The sequence below is a fragment of the Pseudophryne corroboree genome, chromosome 2 (genome assembly GCF_028390025.1).
Source record: "Pseudophryne corroboree isolate aPseCor3 chromosome 2, aPseCor3.hap2, whole genome shotgun sequence".
In the NCBI taxonomy this organism is placed as follows: Eukaryota; Metazoa; Chordata; class Amphibia; order Anura; family Myobatrachidae; genus Pseudophryne; species Pseudophryne corroboree.
This window is the reverse complement of record NC_086445.1, coordinates 207,484,505-207,511,008: the sequence shown is the minus strand read 5'-3', so window position 1 is coordinate 207,511,008 and position 26,504 is coordinate 207,484,505. Positions and strand designations below refer to the sequence as shown.

The 26,504-nt window shown below is 41.8% G+C and overlaps 1 protein-coding gene across 4 annotated transcripts in view; it reads right to left on the bottom strand.

Annotated features, from left to right (window-relative positions):
- Positions 1-4,708: 4,708 nt before the first annotated feature.
- SCN8A (sodium voltage-gated channel alpha subunit 8) overlaps positions 4,709-26,504 on the bottom strand; it is a 369,246-nt gene continuing 347,450 nt past the window's right edge. For all 4 annotated transcript variants that reach the window (XM_063952263.1, XM_063952260.1, XM_063952259.1 and 1 more), the window contains 5 exons: positions 26,265-26,318; positions 17,503-17,640; positions 13,607-13,711; positions 12,573-12,843; positions 4,709-9,575 (listed from right to left, as the gene is read on the bottom strand). In XM_063952263.1, coding sequence (XP_063808333.1) covers positions 8,428-9,575; positions 12,573-12,843; positions 13,607-13,711; positions 17,503-17,640; positions 26,265-26,318 — 1,716 coding nt within the window. In that variant the 3' untranslated portion in view covers positions 4,709-8,427. The remainder of the gene's footprint in view (positions 9,576-12,572; positions 12,844-13,606; positions 13,712-17,502; positions 17,641-26,264; positions 26,319-26,504) is intronic.

Below are 26,504 nucleotides of genomic sequence, written 5' to 3'. Positions count from 1 at the left end.
CAGGGGCATATCCCCTGCAAGACCCTCTTGAATTTGAGTCACCCAGGTATTGCTGGCATGAGACATCCGGCAACCTGCTATAACAGGTTTTTGTGATACGCCAGCCGCTGAATAAATAGATTTCAGTGTAGTTTCTATTTCTCTATCGCCAGGATCCTTAAGTTGACAGGATCCAGGAGCAGGTAACACCACCTTTTTTGAGAGGGGGGAGACCGAGACATCCATGGCTGGGGGTTCTTCCCAATATTTCCTACCTTCAGGTGCAAATGGGAAAGCAAAAACTGCCTTGTAATAACCTGATATTTGTTTTAAGGATTTTTTCAGACTTGCTTAAATAAATCATCGAATTACGAAGAATTAGGGAATATGACACTGAGTTTCTTTTGTGCTAGAAAGAATGACTGCGGTGTTGCAGCATCCTCTGAAGGGATTTTAACACATCCTGATAGCCAGCATGAGGGGCTCAATACCCTGTACCAAAGTGGAATCCTCAGGTATAGGATCCAAGTCCCCCGCCCCCCCCCCCCCCCTCCTGAACTTCTTCCTCAGATTCTGAGAGCAAATCAGGCAGCCCATGCTTAGGTGGCCCTGAATTAGGGAAGGGGGGGGGGACTGTTTGTCTGCCCTAGCAGTCAGATCAGCAACAGCCTGCTGCAGCTGTTGTTTGCTGAGTATTAGTAGTAAGCTGGGATGACATGTCTGACATCATAGATTTCATGGCACTGAGCCAGGAAGGACCGACCTGACACCCCCTTCCCCCCAGCATCTTCACTAGCTTGAGAATATTGACTGCATTGTTCACATGACAATTAACCAGTGGATGAGGGAGAAAATCATGTTTACAGTAAATAACACACACACACACACACACACACACACACACACACACACACACACACACACACAATATTACAATAGCAAGTCTGCCCTTACTGTGTGTGAGGAGAAATAGAATGAGGGAGGGACAGAACACCAAAGTCTGACAAGCTCAGTAAGCTGTACAGACTCCTATATAAATCACAGTATAACCGGATTGTATTGTCCTTTACAGTATTCTAAGATAGTGTACAACAGCGACTCTCCCATTTGTCACGCCCGGTACCAGTTTCCTGTGTATCCTGGAGAGTAGAGGAGCTGTGTGTCCTTGCTGCTGCAGCAGTAAGCAGGGAAGGCACCAAGAGCCGCTGGTCCCGGTCTGTGGAAGCCCACTGCAATGGCGCCAGAGCTTGTATAGATATTTATACTGGCAAAGTCCCCTTACTGTGTAAAAACATCACATGAATGCTAGTTTTTTCACTATCGCTGCCAGTGTACACTGGGGAGGGGGAGTCTATAGCAGGACCCCCGTGGAGGGTCCCATATGCCGTCCCCATGTTGCACCGCACAAAGAACCGGGGTACCCCCCTAGCGGGGACCCCGGTTTTTACTCACCACTCTCCTCACCTTCAGGCTACTGTTAGGGATGTGTGGCGTGCTGCAATTGCGACCGCCAAGGCGCAGTGCCCCGCAGTACTAACAACCTCTCAGGACAATGGTCCTGCAGCGGGGAAGTCGCTCTGACACCTTACAGAGGCCGGAAACCGCCCCCCACACCCACCCAACTCCCACAGTGCAGGTATACTGTTGCCTAAACAGTATACCGAAAATAATAAAGTTTAAAATAAACTGAAGAAAAAATCCTCTGGAGCTTCCAGAGTGTGCGCCCTCTCCTGAGGGCACATTTTTCTAACCTGGCTGTGGGTGGGGGCATAGAGGGAAAGAGCCAGCACACCCAGTTGAAGAAATTTAAAGTGCATCGGCTCCTTTGGCCCCATCTATACCCCATCGTACTAAGTGTTCCCCAGTATCCCTTATGGATGTTAGAGAAATAATGTTTTCCCCACTGTCCTGCCTTGCGTAGCATTGTGGCACCATACAAATAAATGATAGTTATAGTAATAAACATAACAAAATAAAGTGGCAAATTAATTTTGAAAATGTCTGAGTGAAGCAGATGCCTGAGTGCCAGGTATGGAAAACAGTACAGTAGTAATACTTTGGGTGCAGGTGGTAACGAGCTTTAAGCAATCGTAAATAAAATCTGACACTGGTGGAAGATTCTGGGGTAATTAGAGTAGCAGGCATATTGTAGCTTTCTTTACAATATGGTGTCACATCTTGGCATTTATGACATTAGTTATTCATATACAAAAGCATTTATGAATTTGTAGGACATATGATGGGTGGAGCATGCTGTACATGTTCCTTTTATTACAAGCAAGGAGCAAGATAGAAACATACATAGAAACATAGAATTTGACGGCAGATAAGAACCACTTGGCCCATCTAGTCTGACCCTTTTTTTTATCCTTTAGGCAATCTCAAAGCTTTTTGAACCTTATTTCTTTGATATACATTAAGATACAGAAGATCTGCAAACACAAGATTGTTTTATAGAATTATTTGAATGAACAGGTAGAGCTGGAAATTCCATATATTTGAAGCAATGTCTCATTTTACAAAATGCTCAACTAAAAATATCATGCAAATTCTGACCTTGGGCCTGATTTAGAGTTGCTGATTTAGATCTGCACGTGTGCAAATGCCATACTGCACATGTGCAGATCTCTTTCAGGGAGATGGCAAGAAGTGCCCCTAAGCTGCAGCATGGCTGTTTGGGGGTGGAGCAGGGGTGGTGGTGGAGAAAACAGGGGCATGTCTTCCCCATTTAATGGGCATGCTGAAGCCAGTGGCTGCGTCCTTTGGCTTTAGCTGTATGAATATCCAGACCATCCTGATTAACCTGATGGTTACTCAGATGACCGGTGTTCACACAGATGATCCGATATTACATCCTCAATGGATCAGAGGAGCCAGCAGGAGGCGTCTATTTACATAAGACACCTCCTGTGGCATTAGCATACTCTAGCAGTAGTGGCTACGACAACCATCACAGCTGCTACTGCAATGCGTCCGTCTCTGATCCGGCCCTTTAACCACAAAAAAACTGTTATGCCCCATGACAGAAACAATACTGAATCTGCTCACAAAGCCACCGGTTCTGTCAGGCTCTGCTACTAGCGGGTGTGGTCAAGTCTGTGGTGGGTGGTCACAGCCCATTGTGACTAATGGTGCTTTCTGTGGAGGGGGTTACTGCCATGTTCTTGTACTGTACTTTATACCAACCCAGCACCCCTTAGTGCCCCTGCCACCAGTACATCAATACATTATACTTGTAGTGCATATTTCTGTCAGTTATAGGGGCCCAGATGGTCCCTTCTCTTTTAGAAGTTATACCACAATGGGGTGATGTGAGCCATATTGCATAAGAAGATCTGCAGAGAGAGTGTATTGAAAATGTAGTGGACGTTCCAGAGTGGGGACAAGAAGGTGTCTTATCCGCACGCATGGAGACGTTCAGTCGCTCACTTAGGAGGCCAAAGTTTGAGAGAGAAACTGCACCTGACACCCACCAATCAGCATTACAGTGCCTACATAAGCAGAAAATGGGCAATTCAGTCCTTGTAGATTTAGATGTACACCTGGGAAGGACTATGTAGGGTCATTTGCATAAAGTCGTAGATGTTCAACCGACAATAGAGTCAGCTGCAGGCGCTTCTGCGTCCACCCGAGTCAGGGCCACAGTACCATACTGTATTAATGGTATTTTAGAAAATTAATTATATTACCAGAATAATATAAGAAATTATTTCTAATGTTAAGTGCTGACAAGCTGTTTACAGAATGCATCCCTATGCACTGTTCATCACCAGACTTTACTGATGTAATAATGTCATTATGCAACACCTGTGTTTTGGGCTTTCATGAAGATGCACAACACATTTACACTGAGTAAGCAACAAACAGCGATTAACTTTTTTGGTTTGTTGTTATGCAAAAACCTTAAGCCATCCATATGGGGCCCATTTATCAAATAATGAGTGTGGCTTAGACCCTGAAAACACCCAAAGCATTCCAGAGTGGGACCCTGGCAGATGGCATTAGCTGTTGTAGCCTATGGGTTACACTTCGCAAAATATCCCGTAAGAGGGTTTCCCTGAAATAATTCCCGGCAAAACGTTAAACGTTTGGTCAGCAATGCACATGCACAGTAGCACATCAGGGGTCCCGAAATAGTAGTGAAGTGACTGCTGACGCAAGCACTACACCCTAGATTGTAAGCTCCTTGGAGCAGGGCCCTCTGCCTTCCTGTTCTCACAGCCCTCTTCTTTTGCACTTCTACAACAGCCCTCACCTACTCAGCGGCCATCTAACCCGCATCACCTCTCGACTGTAGCCGCTCATCTCTCCCAATGACTGCACTCCCATAGTAATACGACAATTACTCATTTGCTTACATAACATCCCAGCTGTGTTGTGCATTGAGATTTGTGGTGCTATTTGTTACTTGTTCTCCATATTAGCTCTGGTTACTGCAATGTTATGTTGTGTTTATCATGTATTGTTCGGCGTCGTGAACCACTTGTGGCGCCATGTAAATAAAATGTAATAATAATAATACTAACACACTGCACATAGCCTGATGAATTCCATTGCCATTATCAGCTCTGAAACATGGTAATTGATAAATATGCCGTATTTTACAGGTCATTACTGGATTTTAAACAGTTTTATTTAAAAATACAAATTATACAGTACTGTACCTTGCATACCTGAAAGAAGGTGAAAAATCATTAAAAAGCATCAAAAAGGCACACAGTAGACACCCTTTTCTTGTACAATAAAAAGACTAATGTTTATTTAATTGTCCTTTTTACTTGTGGTAGTAATGTCATTTGTTTTTTAATCAAGATTGGGTCAGATTAGCATCAGCCACCATGCATTTTGCTAATACACAAGTATTCTTTTCTAGTTTTACTAGTTTCCTCTTACATAGACTTAACACTTTGTCTCAAAAACAATATAGAAATAATAATAATAATAATAATAATAAGAGGGGAAGAAACTAATTAGAGTAATTGGAGGGAAATGATCTCCTGTTCTAGTTTAATTAATTATTCTAATAATTTCAACGGTGCAATGTAGAGCAATAGACAAAGTGAGCAGAGATCGTTACATAAAAGGTATAAATATCTGTGAAATGCTTTACAGTCGGTTAGACCAGTATAAAGTAGATGCTGCGCTCATTTGGCTGTTCCAAGACAGTACCTTAAAGTGGAGGACTGGTGAGATTTGGTTTAGGGAAGGGGACGGGGGTTGGGGGGCACAACACTTCTGTATGCACATAATAATCTAGAGCTACCAAAACATTTACCCAATAATATGCTATTATGAGTAGGTATATAAGGGGGCAAGTTCTGTTATATAGTCAGGGTAACTATATTTTGTTTCCAGGAATCTTGTTGCTACACTATATCAGCTATATGGCTTTCATGGACATGCCCAGTAATCTGCTACATGGCCACATAGGGTCACAAGAGGACTGCACTAATCGCAACACTAAAGGAAGACAATATTATCTCTCAGTGTCAGCCATCATATTGTAAATGCAGGAGGAATTAGGGGTCAAGTGTGCCATCCTTGTCCCATTGCCAGTCCTGTAATGGAATTTACCAATTACTGAATGCAGCCCTGGAAATAATCTGTAAACTGTAACTTTTTCAGTATTATATTTTCTTTTATTTTTAATTTTTACAAAAAGCTGTTTTCCTGTTCGCCATCATGGAGTTTCGGAGAAACACTGCATTACAGACTGCACAATGCATTAGTACTTCTTTTATTTAGTGAAGCTTCGATTTTTCATCATCCCTCCCCTTGCCCAAATGAAAGACATATAAAAGATATAAGACATCACATTGATCAGTGCCCCTTGTCTGCTGGTGAGGACCTCACTCTGCTATCTGCACTGCAAATGAATAAAGCTAGCAATCAGCATTTAATCGGATATACTGTACTTCTAAAATTAAGATTAAGATGGGAAAAATTAGGATAGTTAATTAACTACAGATTTGTTATTTTAAATAAAGCAGGATATATTTAATTTATGGAGAGAATGTAGCTTTGTGATTATCTTCAGCCTCAGCAATTTGTTGCAAGTGGCTTTATAAAATCATCTTCACTTCTCACAGCGTAAATATATTTATATGATCTTTAGCCAAATGTTGCATAGAAGTGGTCAGAATTTATTGCACACTGGAATGAGAAAAAAACGACTTGTAATACGGTTTGGTTCTATCTTCAGGGTTATACATCCCATGCTAAAGTAATCTGGCATTTCCTAAAATAAAGCTAAAATAAAACATAAGGATGCCAGTGGCCTATGCCAGAAGCCATTCTATTTAATTTGTCATTTTTGTTTGTATTTACAAAAAAACAGGTCAATAAAATAATGATATATTACATCATGTATCCTCTTAAAAGGTTGAACCACACTGATCAGCTTTTTTGTGCTGTTTACAACATATGTATGGATTTGACTTATAATACATCCTATCTTAGCTGTAAATGGTTAAAAATGTTCTTTCCAGGTTCCTTTTCCCATCCCTATCAGATTCATGTACAGTATGTCACTGATTGTGAAACAGACTAGGAAGTTCCGCTTGACATAGAGGTGTGATCTTTAGTGACAAACAATTGAAATTTTTGGAACGGATTGATACCAAATGATAATATACATACATCATGGCATTTCATGCATTCTGTGTGTTAAATATCAGGCAACTATTTTGGTCCACACCAAGAACGTCTTTCTTCTTACACCACATTTACACCAAACCCGTCAGCATTTTTAGCAGCAGCAGCTATAAAAACAGTACAGCATGCTATATTTTTTGCATAATGTTACTGCAGCCCCACAGAGGTGCCCTCATTATAACTTCAAAATGATATCAATTATTATTCCAAAAAGTAAAAGACAAACATTGAAGGCGGATAGGAATCCTTAACTAAACTTTCTTAAACATTCATTGCTGATCCATGGTAAAACATATAAGGTGAAAATGAACAAGGGGTGTGCAGACGATGGCTTGGCAATGTGCAGTGCTTTGTGAGATGTGACTCTTTGCACAATGCATTGTAACAGCTTAAAAAAAACCTATATTCATTACAAATTGCATTATAACTTGCAATCTATGGTTGTTATTATTGTCGCCATGGTAACTATGGTATTAGTCTTTTTAGTAAACTTGCTTTAAAAAAAATGTTACGACAGAGAACAAAGAGCAAACTTGTCATTTTAAAGTGCTAAGCAGTGAATTGTTCCAACCTAAATAAAATAACCTTCTTCGCAAACTGTGGCCATACAGACGGTACTATGTCACGTTCCTTATTCTAGCAGTTTTCTAAATATTGCAGCTTTACTTCTGCTAAATATATGCCCTTTGTAGAATGGAGACTAAAAACATTGCAAAATACAAAAGCAGAATTTCATAAGCCCTAGATTTTGGTTTACAGTGACATAGAATTAGAAGCTATTTCTTGTCTTGTAACTAGTTTTATAGTACCCCAGGAAACTTCAAGCAGCAACTAGTATCCTTTTCATCTGTGTGTAATATGTGCAAAAGTGATGTTATTTAACAGATTTTAATAAACATACACAAATCGTTCTGTCTTGCTTTAATCCCTAGCCATGATGTGTAAAAGATTGAAGATTTGGTAAATATTGGTGAAAGGGTATATATAATAGGTTTATTCCAGATACAGTGTTCAGTATTCAGTGGCATGCCTCAGGGTTATGGCTTACCCACTGCAGAGGACACAGTACTGATATTTTGTGTTTTATGAGTCTTCATGCATGATTCCTGATCACAGCATGCCATCATGCAAGTCATTTCTATGCATTGAACGAGCACAATTGATTAATTTTTTTTTTTTTTTTTTTGAATCGGTCTGAGCAAGTGCCCCTTCAGCCTGAAGAATTACCTGATTTTCCCATTTCCCAAATCACATGAAGCCCGTGTAGAAAAGGTATGCAGATATATAAATAAATTGTGATAATTATGCGTCATGGGCATAATGTTTAGTTTTGTTTTTTTTTGCCTTTTTAATTTAGTTTTATTTATTTTTTTGCCAGATATTTTTGTGTGTTTTTTTTTTTTTTTGTCTTGTTTTGCTGCTTGACTAATGTAACAATGCAAATATAGTTTTGCATGATCAAACCCCTAAGTGGTGCTTTTTTGATTTTCATAATAATATGAGAAAAACTCCATTTGGCTGCTACAGAATGAAACTATTCCTCGCAGCTCTGGTTGTTTCTCCTATGTTGCATTTATTGATGTGGGGACATGCAGTATCCACCTGCCCAACAATATGACATCCTTGTATGAGTCTTTTAACTAGGCGGTGTGTCACTGCCTTAAAATGCAACAATGTCACAATAAGCAGAATGTTTGGTGTTGATCTTTAGGCAAATGTCTCCATAGCTGATCTGCATTTATATATTAAATTTGTAAACAACCTTTGCTTGTAAATGTGAAATGTTATTTTTTTTCAATACTTGGAGTCCCTGACATATTTTTGTTTTTTCGCTCTCTCCCTAATTGCTTCTTCTATTCTTTCTTGTTTTTCCTTTTCAGGTTTAGTTACACTGTCATAGGATGGCAGGGATGCCGTAGAAGGGGTGCCTTCCTTTCTCTCCATGTTTGTTCCCCCATTCTCCATTATAGTTGAAGAAGGGTTTCTACATACAAATCCTTGTTTTGTTAGGTGACGTCTGTATGCCTGCTGAATAACCACAGCTGATACATCCTCTTGTTTGCGCCTGAGCGTAGTGGTGATGGGCTCGTAAGACACTTTTGAAGGGTTAGAGGCTACAAAACGCTCTTCCATTTGCTGACGCAATATATCAAGCTCTCCGCTTTCTCCAAGTACACGTTTAGTGAAGGCAAACAGAATATCCAGGCAATGAATTCTGTCGCCGCTCACCATAGGCAAATCCATGGCAATTAGTTCAATAGTGTTTGGCTTGGGTACTCTCAGAGGATGCTCCAATGTATCAGCAAAATCTGGGAGTTTGCTAAATTGGATAAACTGTGTGGCATCAGGGTCAAATTTCTCCCAAATTTCATAAAATGTTTCAAAATCGTCTTCGCTTAAAGGATCTGCGCTCTCTTCCGTGGCCACACTAAAATTCTCTAGGATAATAGCAATGTACATATTCACCACTATAAGAAAGGAGATGATTAAGTAGCTGACAAAGAAAAAGATCCCCACAGAGGGGTTTCCACAATCACCTTGCATTGGACTTCCCGGATTCTCTTTTTTAATGTCACAATCTGGGGGACGGTTTAAGATGGGCAACAGTAAGCCGTCCCAGCCAGCAGAGGTAGTGACCTGAAACAAGCAGATCATACTATTGCCGAATGTCTCAAAGTTGAACATGTCGTCTATCCCTCCTTCTCTCTTCACATAGGCAAAGTTAGACATTCCAAATATGGAAAATATAAACATAACAAGAAACAAAAGCAAGCCAATATTAAATAAGGCTGGCAATGACATCATTAAGGCAAAAAGCAGGGTTCTAATTCCTTTGGCTCCTTTGATTAAGCGAAGTATACGGCCAATACGAGCCAGACGGATGACTCTGAAGAGTGTTGGTGACACAAAGTATTTTGTAATCAAATCAGCCAGGAACATACCTAAGGGAGAAAATATACTGTTTAGCAAATATTAAAAGTGCAAACATTCCTTATTTAAAATGTTAACATTTTTACAGACCTATACAGGCAGATTGCTAGCTTGTATGTATCTGGTTTGTCTGCCTGCCCTGTTAATTTGTTCTTCCTACTACAGATGTGTCCTCCTGCATCCTTGCTACATGACACAGCCCTTCTAGTTGCGCCATACTGTGGCATGACTTGGTAGCGCTGAGTGTCTTTATATGACTTTTTCAGTTAAAATGCTTTATTCACATCACTATGCAAATAGGATGCACAAACATCTTAAAATGATATGCAACATGCCTATATTCTGTTTCTGACTGCAGCTGTATCTACAAACGAAACAGTATGCTGGCCATGGTAAAGGGCCAAATGTTCAGTTGCATAATGCAAGATTGTAAATTACAACAATTAAATCAACTAGGATAGCCAATCCAGGATTCAGGCCAAAATTGACGGGATTTCAATCCCGGGATTGGAGCCTCTAATCCTGGGATTTCAGTATTAAATTGCGCAGTGTAGAGCACCAGCAACTATGGTGGCCAATCCTGGGATTCGGATCGGCGGGATCCCGGGATTTAGGGCCAAAAATGGGCGGGATTCAATCTCGGGATTGGAATCTCCAATCCCGGGGATTGAGTGATCAGCGTTGAGCGTCCACAGGACGCTCAGACGCTGCCCGGCGTCCTCCTTCCCAGCTAAATGAAAAGTGTCCATTACGGGATTGAGGGTTTTAAATCCCGAATCCCAGAAAAAAACGGCCAGGGATTGATTGGCCTCTCTAAAATCGATTTATTGTTTTATTTGTTGCCCTGAAAAAGACATTTCTAAAACTTGCTAAATAGAATTTCTGGTCACGGTTAGTAGACTGTAAATTGCAACAATTATATTGGAATATTTATTATACTGAATAAAAAAAAATATATGTTTTTTTAAGACTGGGCACGTACAATTTTTCTGCACTTGGTATAATGTAAATTACAAATACTGTACAACAACATATCCATATTTATTAGACAGAAATAAATAAATATTTGAAGTAAACCAAACAGAATATCTTGATAGAAATAAAAAAAAATATACAAAATTAGCCGGCAATATATATAACATGTATGTGGAGCCTCCTTACTACGCTGAGCGGTAATTTTTTTTATAATGTTGCTTTCTAATAATGTATTACACTGTAAAAACTGAAAAAACTATGAAGGGCAGTATTAGCTCAATGGGGGTCATTCCGAGTTGTTAGCTCGCTAGCTGCTTTTAGCAGCATTGCACACGCTAAGCCGCCACCCTCTGGGAGTGTATCTTAGCTTAGCAGAATTGCGAACGAAAGATTAGCAGAATTACGAATAGAAATTTCTTAGCAGATTCTGAGTAGCTCCAGACTTACTCAGCCATTGCGATCAGTTCAGTCAGTTTCGTTCCTGGTTTGACGTCACACACAAGCCCAGCGTTCACCCAAACACTCCCCCGTTTCTTCAGACACTCCCGAGTTTTTCCCAGAAATGCCTGCGTTTTTTCGCACACGCCCAGAAAACGGACAGTTTCCGCCCAGAAACACCCACTTCCTGTCAATCACAGTACGATCACCAGAACGATGAAAAATCCTCGTTATGCCGTGAGTAAAATACCTAACTTTTGTGTAAAATAGCTAAGCGCATGCGCTCTGCGAACCTTGCGCATGCGCAGTAATCGACTAATCGCAATATAGCGAAAATCGGCAACGAGTGAACAACTCGGAATGACCCCCCAATATGCAAAACATTGTAGTGGTTTAATATGTAGAGCACCGTAGTAGTGCAATATGCAGAGCATTGTAGTAGTGTAATATGCAGAGCACTGTAGTAGTGCAATATGCAAACCATTGTAGTGCAATATGCAGAGAATTGTAGTAGTGAAATATGTAGAGCATTGTAGTAGTGCAATATGCAAAGCATTGTAGTAGTGCTATATGTAGAGCATTGTAGTAGTGCAATATGCAGAGCATTGTAGTAGTGCAATATGCAGGGCCTTGTAGTAGTGCACTATGCAGAGCACTGTAGCAGTGCAATATGTAGGACATTCTAGTAGTGCAATATACAGAGCATTGTAGGGTAGCACAATATGAAGAGCATTGTAGTAGTGCAATATGAAGATCATTGTGGTACTGCAATATATAGTGCACTTTAGTAGTGCAATATGTAGGGCACTGTAGTAGTGCAACATACAGAGCACTGTAGTAGTGCAATATATAGGGAACTGTAGTAGTGGAATATACAGAGCACTGTAGTAGTGCAATATGAAGAGAATTGCAGTAGTGAAATATGCAGAGCATTGTAGTAGTGTCATTTGCAGGGCACACTGTACAACTATCGAGGAGATAACTAAGAGCATAGGGAGCTATTCCTCTCCACATACAACCAGGAAGAATACATTTTAGAAATACATGTTATTTGTATAAGTGTATCACCATATGATAGTGGCTGTTGCTGTGGGATTTGCTCCATACATAAACTTTTAGAGATTCTTTCATTAACTTTGTATTCAATAACTGTTGAATGGATCAGGGTTAATTAGCAGATAATCTGTCAATGCCAAATCTAAGAAATTCTTACAAATGTCTAACATACAACATAAAAAGAGAATTTTAAAAACATTGCTTTCTATGCAGCCCTCCTGCCTTTGTCTTCTTAACTGGGGAGATGTATGAAAGCCTGGAGGGATATAAAATACTAACCAATCAGCTTCTGGCATTTTTCAAACACAGCTTGTAACATGACAGTTAGAAGCTGATTGGTTGGTTCTTATCTCTTTCCTCTATCTCTCTTCAGGGTTTAATAAATTTCCCTCTTTATCACTATTTTGAAAGGACTCATTGATCAGTGTGATGCTGAAAACTTCATAGTGTAAGCTGACTTTATCTAATTAGGCTATTTACTTGTATGCCGTAAGGATCCTACTATCATGGCCGCTAATTGTGTTAAGAATGATACTTACCAACAATAGAGAGAATTACAACAACAAAGTCAAAAATATTCCATCCAACGGTAAAGTAGTAATGCCGCAATGCACACAGTTTTAACACACACTCCGTGGTAAAAAAGATAATAAAAACTACATTAATCCAGTAGAGGACATTCTCTGCATAATCGCTCTGATCGTCTGTTTCCACCATCATGGTGACCATGTTCAGACAAATGAGAATCATGATGATTATGTCAAATGCTTGTTGTGTGATCAGATCAAAGATGGCTCCTTGGAACATATTCTGTTGGGAAAGGGATATATCAGTCAAGAATGTGAGAGACAACACATGCCAAACTGTTATTCCTTGCTACTGTCTATGGACACTTGTTTGTTCATCATATGCTCTATGAAAATATTTGAGAGAAAACTTAGGAGGAGATGTATTAAACCTTGGAGAGAGATAATGTACCAACCAACCAGCTGTCATGTTACAGACTGTGTTTAAAAAAATGACAGGAGCTGATTGTTTGGTACTTTATCTCTCTCCAAGCTTTGATAAGTCTCCCCCTTAAAACCTAAAATACCTGTGGGTCAATTGCAATTTTTTTTATTAGGTCTCCATCTGCTTCCAGCTGGCCCCATATAATGCTGGTAACATTTGATCTGTTTAAGAAAGATGGCCACTGTAGTTTTGACATACATCAGTGATTACAAACTAATGTATACAAGAGAAAATTGACACCAACTCACAGCAACCAATCAGAAATTAGCCTTCACCAATCTAGTCTGAGTGTGATAATGAAAACAAATATTTGATGCCATGAGTTAAGTTAAACACACACCGTGTGTGAGATAGTGAGGAGGCAGGAGCCCGTCTGTGTCCCTCCCTCACTCAGCCAAAGCAGTAGCAATATCTCTTAAAGATGGCCGCTCCACTTGCTGGTGGCCTCCTACACTGGTGGTGAAAGCTGCTGTTATTCATATTATGTACATGTAGATGTGTTGAGTACAAAGTAAAAAAACATGAATACAGCATATTATATCTTATTTTGTTACATCCTTACCAGTGGTCTAGGGATGGGCTTCTGTGGCTTCTTTGAGCCCAATTTCTTCATTGCATTGTAATACTTTTTCTGCTCTTCTGTCATGAAGATGTCCTGACCTCCAAAGTAAAGAAGAAAACACTGATCTGGTTACAATAGGTATCAGTTTGAGAATTGAAGGGTTCTCTCTGTGTATGTCTCACCACTGTTCTGTTCCTGACACAAAATAATAATCATATTGTTTGCATATGCTTCTTTTTCACCTTCCACATCCTCAACTACACATTTTCCCATATCTCATCTGCAGTGGAGGATTATTATAGGGGCATTTTGGACTATATCCTGGGATAGCAGGTGGCCTATTCCTTTCCTCATTCAAACTCACTGGTGTAAGTATGACCACTGAGGGATAAAGTGGGAAGTGTATCAAGCACTTTAAAGAGTGGAAAAGTTGCTGAAAGCAACCAGTTTATAGCTAACCATTATTAAATAAATTCTATAAAATAAAATTGAGGGGATGGTATTGGGATATCGGCGTTTGGGATGTCGTAAGTCATAATAGCAGGAATCCCGAGGCTCAGGAAACAGACAACAAGTAGGTAAGTATTGTATCCCTAATCCACAAACCCCCTAACCCTCTTTCTGCTGTCTGACCCTAACCGTCACCATGCAGCCTACCCCTAACCCTCCTCGTTGATGCCTAACGCTAACCAGCCCTTCTCGCAGCATAAACCTAATCCTCCCTCCCTGACAACATAACGATAACCCTCCCTGGGGGTGCCTAACCTTACGTGCCCCTCCCCATAGCCTAACCCTAACCCTCCCCCCGCAGACAAAACTTACCCCACCCCCCACCCCGCCAAAGGCTTACCTCTCCGCAGCCCGATCGCCGGGATCCTTAGTGGATACCATATTGAGAGGCTGATTGATTGTTATGGATAACTTCTCCACTTGTCCTCTCCTGGGAATACATACATATTCCCGGCAGATGGGATGCCGGTTGTCAGTATCCTGACAACAGCATCCTGCCTGCCAGAATGCCAGCACTGGCGCGAGTGAAAGAGTCCCCTTGCAAGCTCGCTGTGCTCGCCCCACTGGGGGCATGGTGGCTCACTGCGTTCGCTGTGGCCACTGTATGGGTGACGTAGAGTGGGAATAGCCCCTGTGCGCCGGGATTACGGCTGTCAGTATTGTCGGCTGTCAGGATTTCAGCGGCAGGAGGCTTGTTGTGTAAATTATTAATTGGCTGTGTGGATAGTAGAGAACTAAGAGTATTCTAGCAGTTGACCAGCAATGGAACCACAACATATAGGAGCAATCCTAATAATAAAGTGTCACTTCCAGCTTAAGAAGCCAATACCTCTGTCTACATGTGAGAAACAAGACCACCATTCCCAATCAATGGATTAACAACATCCCAGGAGGACAATTCCGTAGGCTACGAAGAGATTGCACAGAAGATGCAACATTTAAGCAACAAAGTGAAAAACTTAAAAGTTTGTGCAAAAAGGTTACAAAGAATCAACACTACAACACCAACTGGAAAAGGTCAGCAAGCTGGAGAGAAATGAACTCATACTACAAACCAAAGAGGGAACCAGACAGACAAATATCAATCATCACCCAATACAACAGCAACCATGTAGAAATCGAAAAAATCCTGAATGCCCACTGGCATATCCTTCTCCTGGATGACAATCTGAAAAAAAAGCTACCTCCCAAACCAAAAATAATATACCATAAATTGAAAAACCTCAAACAAACCTTAACAAGAAGCCATCTTCCAAGATTGGAACAACGAAACACGGGAACGAAATCAGAAGGCTTCTACTACTGGGGTGCAGATATAAGAACAATGGAACAAAACCCATAAAAACAATTAAATAAAAAATAATAAAACAGGAATTCAAAAAACAAAACAAAACATATATCGTACAATTCTGAAGGAATCATATAGTTATTGGAATGCCCATATGGCATCCAATACATAGGCCAAACTAAACTAAAAGGTCCGGATAGCAGAGCACATCTATAACATAAAACAAGGTCTGAAAACACACAGTGTATCTGCACATTTTCCGGAGAAACACAACCAGGATCCAAAAGGACTTATGTTTACAGGAATCCAACTTACAGTATAACACCCCACTGGAGAGAAGACATAGTAAGCACCTTGAAAATGAATGAAACCAAATGGATATACAAACTAAAAACACTGGAACCAAAAGGACTGAACATCGACATACAACTGAAAGCCTTCCTATAACTTCATTGGAAGGGGGGGAGCGTTGTCATGATGAACAAAGAACAAACAGATTGAAATCATCAAGCTTCATCAAGAGGCGCAAAGAAGAGATATTTTGAAACAGAAAGATAAAAAATGTAATTCCATTCATACCCCCCTTTTCTAAGACACATACCTTATATACCCATAAAACCCCCTTATAGTTTATTTTTACCATCTACTTTTATTATTTTTAGTTTTTACTCTTAGTTATTTTTATTTCTTTGTTATTTCATTTTTATTTTTCATTTTACATTTATTTTTATTTATTATTTATTCTTTTTCTTTTTTTACTTATTTATATTATTTTATTTCTTGAGCAAAACAAATGGATAACAGCAACCATTTTAAACATATTTTAATGAAGGAGCACATGCCTGCCGCTGGAAAAGGTAAGCATCGGATTCCGTTTTTTCAATAAAGTTTTTTACAATAAAAAGACCCCCTTGGTATGGGAAGATCACTCCTAGACAAAAAATCAAGCCAGATTCGAAATGCGTTGTAGTGCAATAGCAGGCAGGAGACAGCACAATCGAGCACCCCAGCCGCTGGGACTCGGGAGCGTGTCCCCACCTCTGCAGCGGATCACCAAACACTGCCAACGGTACTGCAGGGTATGACAGGAACAGCTTACAACTCAGCCCAGATGGGCATGTAATGGACATACTAAGCTCGGCCACCTGAAACGGGAACAGTCCTCCCACCACACAAAACATCTAAAAAAGCTGTAGACATATGTTATTGCTCACTTTATTGATTTCTTTTTATATATTTTTATTACTTTTTTATATTTTATTATTATTTTTATTTATTTTTATTTTGTCTTACTCTTTCATTACTTTTAGTGTTTTGTGTAATTTTCATACCACAAGTCCTAGCACCCAAAACACATACAATTTAGCGCTCGTATTCCACCTTCACCATTCCCAGTTAGCTAAGAAATGTGGGAAGGAGGTTCATTTTCTTTTTACATATTTACATGTAAAAGATCCATTGCCTTTTTTCCCCAAATAACCTCCCTGGCTATCTGCAATCATAGGCTAGATTGACTCTAGTAAAGTGTATCTAATACAGGTACACCCCTGGTTTTCCACTACTCTTGGTTCCAGCACTGTGCCAGATTATCCATTTTGCCTAACTAACAGAGGAAGGGTAATAGTAATATGTTAATACACCTCTAACCAAGTAATTATGCACCACCAGAATTTCTAAAGAATTATAGATTAATAGAAATGTATATTTAACAGCTAATGATTGTGAATTAAAGATTAAGTGAGTTTAATTCACATTTATTAGTTGCTTAATTTACACAGCACCATCAAGTGGCCACCCAGTGACCTAAATTGAGAACTGTATGCAGATTAAAAGGGGTGACGGACCAGAAAATGATGGAAAATCTGTGGTGTACAGTACCTGTAAAACTTTATACAAATCAACATACTTCTGTTGGTTCAAAGCTGAGGCACTGCATGTGGATAAAAGGTGCAGTCTGTCTGACCATGGATGGACAACTTACATATGGTCTACTGCTCCCTTGACTAATTACAATGTGATTCACTCTTTCATGCGCAAAACGGAAAAAATGACCTATCTAATATACTATCTTGTAGTTTTCAATCAATAAAATACTTATCTTTTTCTTTTGTTGATTGAAGTTATCAATGATGACACCAATGAATAAATTTAGTGTAAAGAAAGAGCCAAAGATGATAAAAATGACAAAGTAAATGTACATATAGAGGCTGTCTTCATAGTGTGGCTGTTGGGTGACCTAAAATACGGAGATATTGTGTAAATATATAGCGTTAAAGCAGAAGACCTAAAACACATGCGAGATACATGCTTAGATAATATTAACAGAAATAGTATAAATAACAAAGTGATGCAACAAAAAGCTGCACACCTCAAGGTCCCAAAGGACAAAGTATGTTCAGTATGAAACATAGTGACAATACTGTACACTAATAGTGATTGAGTATGGTATACCGACCTTAAAATTAGTTGGTCCTGTGTGTAGGTACACGCAGTGTCAATGACATAACAGGTACACACTAGACGATGTTCCCGATATATCGTTCCGATCCGCTGACATATTTACCGACTGATATACGGTACTTGGAACACATTCCGGAACTTAAGCTGCATCTCGCTTGTGTTAAACGTCTGGACGTATAACACAAGCAAGATGAGGCTCAAGCTCAAGTTCCAGAATGCGTTCCAAGTACCGGATATCAGTTGTGCTTAACGCTGGACTATGCGTTCCAGATGTACCTTCCGGTTTGCATTCCAACTACCGGAAGCCACTCACGGATCCACAGACTTTTGTTTGTTTACATAGAGTGAGCCTATGGACTAAGCTGCACCCTAGCGGCCCCTCTGGGTGTAGTCCCAAGGATATGATGGCGTCCATTGCACATATGTACATGAGCATTTCATAACGTTTTGATGGATCGAGATTCTGGAGCCCCACCCCCATGATGATATCATCACCTATATGAATCGTTTTGTATTGATCATAGTACCATGTGTTGCATAATCGTACGGTGATATTTAGACTGGATGAATTTTGTATTAGTGATAGGATGTTTTGGGATGTCTTTGAGATGTTTTAATCAGCTGTTAATCCTAATTGGAGACTGATCATGTGATCAAAGATGGTGGGTATAAATATGGCCACCGGGGAAGGTTGTCTACACACTTTGAGAAATTATTTTTATCCAAAATGCATCAGTTAGCCGTGGAGACTGGATAGGAGACCCCCCGAGGCCAGCTGGGACACGTAAGAACTCTTAAAGACAAGCGTGGTAGTACTATATCCTCTATATCTGTATTTAGGAGTTGTTTTTTCTGGTGTGTCACTTCTTGTGTGTCCAGAAGATGCCTTTTGGGTGGAAGTCTCCTGTCAGGGAGTTTACATCTATATTCCCTTTTATTGTTACACTTTTTTCTATCAATATATGCTGCTATTTTAATGCTTTCCTGATTAACTGGGTTGTGTTACCGGGTGCCTGCCTGTTATGTACCACCTATCGGTGTAGAAAATACTTCTTATTATTAAAGAAGACCAATTGTTCCTGCTCTTTTAAAAATTAAACAAGTGAGGCACTGTATAATATATTAGCTAGGTTGTGCTACTGGGTGCCTGCCTGATACATACTGCCTATGAGTCTCTTCTACAACATAATCATTCTTATTCTTATTCTTATTATTATTATTATTATTATTATTATTATTATTACTAAAGAAGACCAATTCTTCCTGCTCTTTTCAAATTAAACAAGTGATGCAGTATATATAACATTACCTGGGTTTTTAGCAGGTGGCTACATGATACGTCTGCCTATCTCTCTGTACTACAAAATAATCCTTATCATTATTATAGACCAATTGTCCCTACCCTTTTAAAAATGTATTTTAAAAAAACTGTCAGCTTTTTTGTATCATAATCAAATTAAATAATAATTTGCACAGTGTGCTATTAAGAGTGATGCAACATATACTACTAGCTGGGTCACTTTACTGCTTGTGTGGAATACCCATCATCTGCACCACATAATCATAAGTGGGGCAAAAATAAGATTTTACTTACCGATAAATCTATTTCTCGTAATCCGTAGTGGATGCTGGGGACTCCGTCAGGACCATGGGGATTAGCGGCTCCGCAGGAGACAGGGCACAAAAGTAAAAGCTTTAGGATCAGGTGGTGTGCACTGGCTCCTCCCCCTATGACCCTCCTCCAAGCCTCAGTTAGGATACTGTGCCCGGACGAGCGTACACAATAAGGAAGGATTTTTGAATCCCGGGTAAGACTCATACCAGCCACACCAATCACACTGTACAACCTGTGATCTGAACCCAGTTAACAGCATGATAACAGCGGAGCCTCTGAAAGGATGGCTCACAACAATAATAACCCAATTTTTGTAACAATAACTATGTACAAGCATTGCAGACAATCCGCACTTGGGATGGGCGCCCAGCATCCACTACGGACTACGAGAAATAGATTTATCGGTAAGTAAAATCTTATTTTCTCTGACGTCCTAGTGGATGCTGGGGACTCCGTCAGGACCATGGGGATTATACCAAAGCTCCCAAACGGGCGGGAGAGTGCGGATGACTCTGCAGCACCGAATGAGAGAACTCCAGGTCCTCCTCAGTCAGTGTGTGCCCCTGACCAAGTAGCAGCTCGGCAAAGTTGTAAAGCCGAGACCCCTCGGGCAGCCGCCCAAGATGAGCCCACCTTCCTTTTGGAATGGGCATTTACATATTTTGGCTGTGGCAGGCCTGCCACAGAATTTGCAAGCTGAATTGTACTACACATCCAACTAGCAATCGTCTGCTTAGAAGCAAGAGCACCCAGTTTGTTGGGTGCATACAGGATAACAGCAAGTCAGTTTTCCTGACTCCAGCCGTCCTGGAAACCTATATTTTCAGGGCCCTGACAACATCTAGCAACTTGGAGTCCTCCAAGTCCCTAGTAGCCGCAGGTACCACAATAAGCTGGTTCAGGTGAAACACTGACACCACCTTAGGGAGAAACTGGGGACGAGTCCGCAGCTCTGCCCTGTCCCAATGGACAAACAGATATGGGCTTTTGTGAGAAAAAGCCGCCAATTTGACACTCGCCTGGCCGAGGCCAGGACCAACAGCATGGTCACTTTCCATGTGAGATACTTCAAATCCACAGATTTGAATGGTTTAAACCAATGTGATTTGAGGAATCCCAGAACTACGTTGAGATCCCACAGTGCCACTGGAGGCACAAAAGGGGGTTGTATATGCAATACTCCCTTGACAAACTTCTGGACTTCAGGAACTGAAGCCAATTCTTTCTGGAAGAAAATCGACAGGGCCGAAATTTGAACCTTAATGGACCCCAATTTGAGGCCCATAGACACTCCTGTTTGCAGGAAATGCAGGAATCGACCGAGTTGAAATTTCTTCGTGGGGCCTTCCTGGCCTCACACCACGCAACATATTTTCGCCACATGTGGTGATAACGTTGTGCGGTCACCTCCTTCCTGGCTTTGACCAGGGTTGGAATGACCTCTTCCGGAATGCCTTTTCCCTTAGGATCCGGCGTTCAACCGCCATGCCGTCAAACGCAGCCGCGGTAAGTCTTGGAACAGACATGGTACTTGCTGAAGCAAGTCCCTTCTTAGCGGCAGAGGCCATGAGTCCTCTGTGAGCATCTCTTGAAGTTCCGGGTACCAAGTCCCTCTTGGCCAATCCGGAGCCACGAGTATAGTTCTTACTCCTCTACGTCTTGTAATTCTCAATACCTTAGGTATGAGAAGCAGAGGAGGGAACACATACACCGACTGGTACACCCACGGTGTTACCAGGACGTCCACAGCTATTGCCTGAAGGTCTCTTGACCTGGCGCAATGCCTGTCCCGTTTTTTGTTCAGGCGGGACGCCATCATGTCCACCTTTGGTCTTTCCCAACGGTTCACAATCATGTGGAAAACTTCCCGATGAAGTTCCCACTCTCCCGGGTGGAGGTCGTGCCTGCTGAGGAAGTCTGCTTCCCAGTTGTCCACTCCCGGAATGAACACTGCTGACAGTGCTATCACATGATTTTCCGCCCAGCGAAAAATCCTTGCAGTTTTTGCCATTGCCCTCCTGCTCCTTGTGCCGCCCTGTCTGTTTACGTGGGCGACTGCCGTGATGTTGTCCCACTGGATCAATACCGGCTGACCTTGAAGCAGAGGTCTTGCTAAGCTTAGAGCATTATAAATTTGCCCTTAGCTCCAGTATATTTCTGTGGAGAAAAGTCTCCAGACTTGATCACACTCCCTGAAAATTTTTTCCCTGTGTGACTGCTCCCCAGCCTCTCAGGCTGGCCTCCGTGGTCACCAGCATCCAATCCTGAATGCCGAATCTGCGGCCCTCTAGAAGATGAGCACTCTGTAGCCACCACAGGAGAAACACCCTTGTCCTTGGATATAGGGTTATCCGCTGATGCATCTGAAGATGCGATCCGGACCATTTGTCCAGCAGATCCCACTGAAGAGTTCTTGCGTGGAATCTGCCGAATGGAATCGCTTCGTAATAAGCCACCATTTTTCCCAGGACTCTTGTGCAATGATGCACTGACACTTTTCCTGGTTTTAGGAGGTTCCTGACTAGCTCGGATAACTCCCTGGCTTTCTCCTCCGGGAGAAACACCTTTTTCTGGACTGTGTCCAGAATCATCCCTAGGACCAGCAGACGTGTCGTCGGAAACAACTGCGGTTTTGGAATATTTAGAATCCACCCGTGCTGTCGTAGAACTACTTGAGATAGTGCTACTCCGACCTCCAACTGTTCTCTGGACCTTGCTCTTATCAGGAGGTCGTCCATTTTCTTTGAAGACGAATCCTTATTTCGGCCATTACCTTGGTAAAGACCCGGGGTGCCGTGGACAATCCAAACGGCAGCGTCTGAAACTGATAGTGACAGTTCTGTACCACGAACCTGAGGTACCCTTGGTGAGAAGGGCAAATTTGGGACATGGAGGTAAGCATCCCTGATGTCCCCGGACACCATATAGTCCCCTTCTTCCTGGTTCGCTATCACTGCTCTGAGTGACTCCATCTTGATTTGAACCTTTGTAAGTGTTCAAATATTTCAGATTTAGAATAGGTCTCACCTAGCCTTCTGGCTTCAGTACCACAATATAGTGTGGAATAATACCCCTTTCCTTGTTGTAGGAGGGGTAATTTGATTATCACCTGCTGGGAATACAGCTTGTGAATTGTTTCCAATACTGCCTCCCTATCGGAGGGAGACATTGATAAAGCAGACTTCAGGAACCTGCGAGGGGGAAACGTCTCGACATTCCAATCTGTACCCCTGGGATACTACTTGTAGGATCCAGGGGTCCTGTACGGTCCCAGCGTCATGCTGAGAACTTGGCAGAAGCGGTGGAGGGCTTCTGTTCCTGGGAATGGGCTGCCTGCTGCAGTCTTCTTCCCTTTCCTCTATCCCTGGGCAGATATGACTCTTATAGGGACGAAAGGACTGAGGCTGAAAAGACGGTGTCTTTTTCTGCAGAAATGTGACTTAGGGTAAAAACGGTGGATTTTCCAGCAGTTGCCGTGGCCACCAGGTCCGATGGACCGACCCCAAATAACTCCTCCCCTTTATACGGCAATACATCTTTGTGCCGTTTGGAATCTGCATCACCTGACCACTGTCGTGTCCATAAACATCTTCTTGCAGATATGGACATCGCACTTACTCTTGATGCCAGAGTGCAAATATCCCTCTGTGCATCTCGCATATATAGAAATGCATCCTTTAAATGCTCTATAGTCAATAAAATACTGTCCCTGTCAAGAGTATCAATATTTTTAGTCAGGGAATCCGACCAAGCCACCCCAGCTCTGCACATCCAGGCTGAGGCGATCGCTGGTCGCAGTATAACACCAGGATGTGTGTATATACTTTTTAGGATATTTTCCAGCCTCCTATCAGCTGGCTCCTTGAGGACGGCCCTATCTGTAGACGGTACCGCCACTTGTTTTGATAAGCGTGTGAGCACCTTATCCACCCTAAGGGCTGTTTCCCAACGCGCCCTAACTTCTGGCGGGAAAGGGTATACCGCCAATAATTTTCTATCGGGGGAAACCCACGCATCATCACACACTTCATTTAATTTATCTGATTCAGGAAAAACTACAGGTAGTTTTTTCACATCCCACATAATACCCTTTTTTGTGGTACTTGTAGTATCAGAAATATGTAACACCTCCTTCATTGCCCTTAACAAGTAACGTGTGGCCCTAAAGGAAAATACGTTTGTTTCTTCACCGTCGACACTGAAATCAGTGTCCGTGTCTGTCGACCGACTGAGGTAAATGGGCGTTTTACAGCCCCTGACGGTGTTTGAGACGCCTGGACAGGTACTAATTTGTTTGCCGGCCGTCTCATGTCGTCAACTGACCTTGCAGCGTGTTGACATTATCACGTAATTCCATAAATAAGCCATCCATTCCGGTGTCGACTCCCTAGAGAGTGACATCACCATTACAGGCAATTGCTCCGCCTCCTCACCAACATCGTCCTCATACATGTCGACACACACGTACCGACATACAGCACACACACAGGGAATGCTCTGATAGAGGACAGGACCCCACTAGCCCTTTGGGGAGACAGAGGGAGAGTTTGCCAGCACACACCAAAAACGCTATAATTATACAGGGACAACCTTTATATAAGTGTTTTTCCCTTATAGCATTTTAATATATATAGTCATATCGCCAAATCAGTGCCCCCCCTCTCTGTTTTAACCCTGTTTCTGTAGTGCAGTGCAGGGGAGAGCATGGGAGCCTTCCCACCAGCATTTCTGTGAGGGAAAATGGCGCTGTGTGCTGAGGAGAATAGGCCCCGCCCCCTTTTTGGCGGGCTTCTTCTCCCGTTTTTCTGAGACCTGGCAGGGGTTAAATACATCCATATAGCCCCCAGGGGCTATATGTGATGTATTTTTAGCCAGAATAAGGTACTATCATTGCTGCCCAGGGCGCCCCCCCCAGCGCCCTGCACCCTCAGTGACCGCTGCTATGAAGTGTGCTGACAACAATGGCGCACAGCTGCAGTGCTGTGCGCTACCTTAAGAAGACTGAAAAGTCTTCTGCCGCCGGTTTCTGGACCTCTTCACTTTTCGGCATCTGCAAGGGGGTCGGCGGCGCGGCTCCGGGACGAACCCCAGGGTGAGACCTGTGTTCCGACTCCCTCTGGAGCTATGTCCAGTAGCCTAAGAAGCCAATCCATCCTGCACGCAGGTGAGTTCACTTCTTCTCCCCTAAGTCCCTCGTAGCAGTGAGCCTGTTGCCAGCAGGACTCACTGAAAATAAAAAACCTTTCAAAACTTTTACTCTAAGCAGCTCTTTAGGAGAGCCACCTAGATTGCACCCTTCTCGGCCGGGCACAAAAATCTAACTGAGGCTTGGAGGAGGGTCATAGGGGGAGGAGCCAGTGCACACCACCTGATCCTAAAGCTTTTACTTTTGTGCCCTGTCTCCTGCGGAGCCGCTAATCCCCATGGTCCTGACGGAGTCCCCAGCATCCACTAGGACGTCAGAGAAAAATGTTTTTGGATGGTGTAACATTTTTTGCCAGTCTTTAAAGGTTTCACTAAACTGCATGGTAAAGGAAACAGTCGTCCCTCCTTGCTCTGCCCCCTAGTATGTTCACTTGGTGTTGTGTCCATTACGTTTAAGAACAGTAGCTTTACCCCTGTCCTGGTTTAAAAAAATAAAAGCAATCATGGATCAGTCTACAGAAGACAGGGAGCAACCCAGTACTAGTGCTGTGGCTTCTGCCAGTCATAGTATTTCTTAAACATCTACTAAAGGAGGTCTAGGGAAGAAGGTGCACAAAAGTGCATATCTAATCTAAATCACATTTCACAATGGTTAAGAAAATGGAATGCGTTCGGCATCCCGGCAGACACATACAGTCACTCCATCATGCACCACTTTTCTTTTCGTTGTACTTTACTGGGCTGCACTTTACTATGGCAATGTAAATCATGAATCAAATCAAGGCATCAATAACATGCTTTACGTGGCTTCTTCCACACTACATGTTTGCCAGTCCCAGGTATTTTATTTATTATAATTATAACTGCTTCTCCATTCTTATTGGTGCACACCACTAATAAAATCATTAATCAATCAAATCAATCAATGCTTTACCTGGCTTCCACTACATAAGTAGTATTAAATACTCTACCTCCATTTACCTGTACTGGCCTCAGGCTTCTGATCTAGTTCTTGTTTAATGAAACATTCTGTGGGGTCATATAGTTTATTAAACTGCCATCCTGCCTGCCATTGCTGTGCTACAACGTTTCATAGATGTGCCATATTCTTTTAAAGTAACTGCTGTGTGTTTGTGCCGCTGCTCTGATGCTTGGTTTAGCTAGCCAGCTCGCTGCAGGTTTTGCCCAACACTGGGGAACACTACTATGAGCTGTGAGGTGGTCAGAATTGACTGTAAATGAGAGAAAATTAATGTTACTGAAGTTACTAATACTGCAGGAACCAAAAAAGTCCAAATTACTTGATTTTAGCAGTTTTTATAAATTTTAAAGAAAACATACCTGAACCAAAACACTTTAGGTTGGTTTTGGCAAAACTAAAACGCTAGGGTCCGCGCACATCTCTATTAAATATAGAAACGTCTTATATTATATTTCCATCCACGGCGGCCATTTTTCAAGACGTGGTTGTGTAACTTCACGTACCGGCAGCCATATATGATAGCAGGCTTATGTGGATGTAACTTACAGAATTCCACTGCATAAATTCTTTCTGAAGGCTAGGCATTTCTGCATAGCATATCATAGCTCATTCAACAGACACAGTCAGAAATATTATCCTACATGACAATAAGTCTCACCTTCCTGGCATCCACTGCAGCATACATAATATCCATCCATCCCTTAAACGTAGCCTAAAAAAGATTAAAAATAGTTGAAATACGCACTTAAATACGACTTACACAAATACATTAGTCATATAAATGCTTACATATCAATGACATAAGGAAAAATACTGGGGATTACAGGCTCCTCTAGTCCTCTCATCAAAGAATACTATTTAAATATTAAGGGAATCTGTAGAACTGCCATACGGAGAA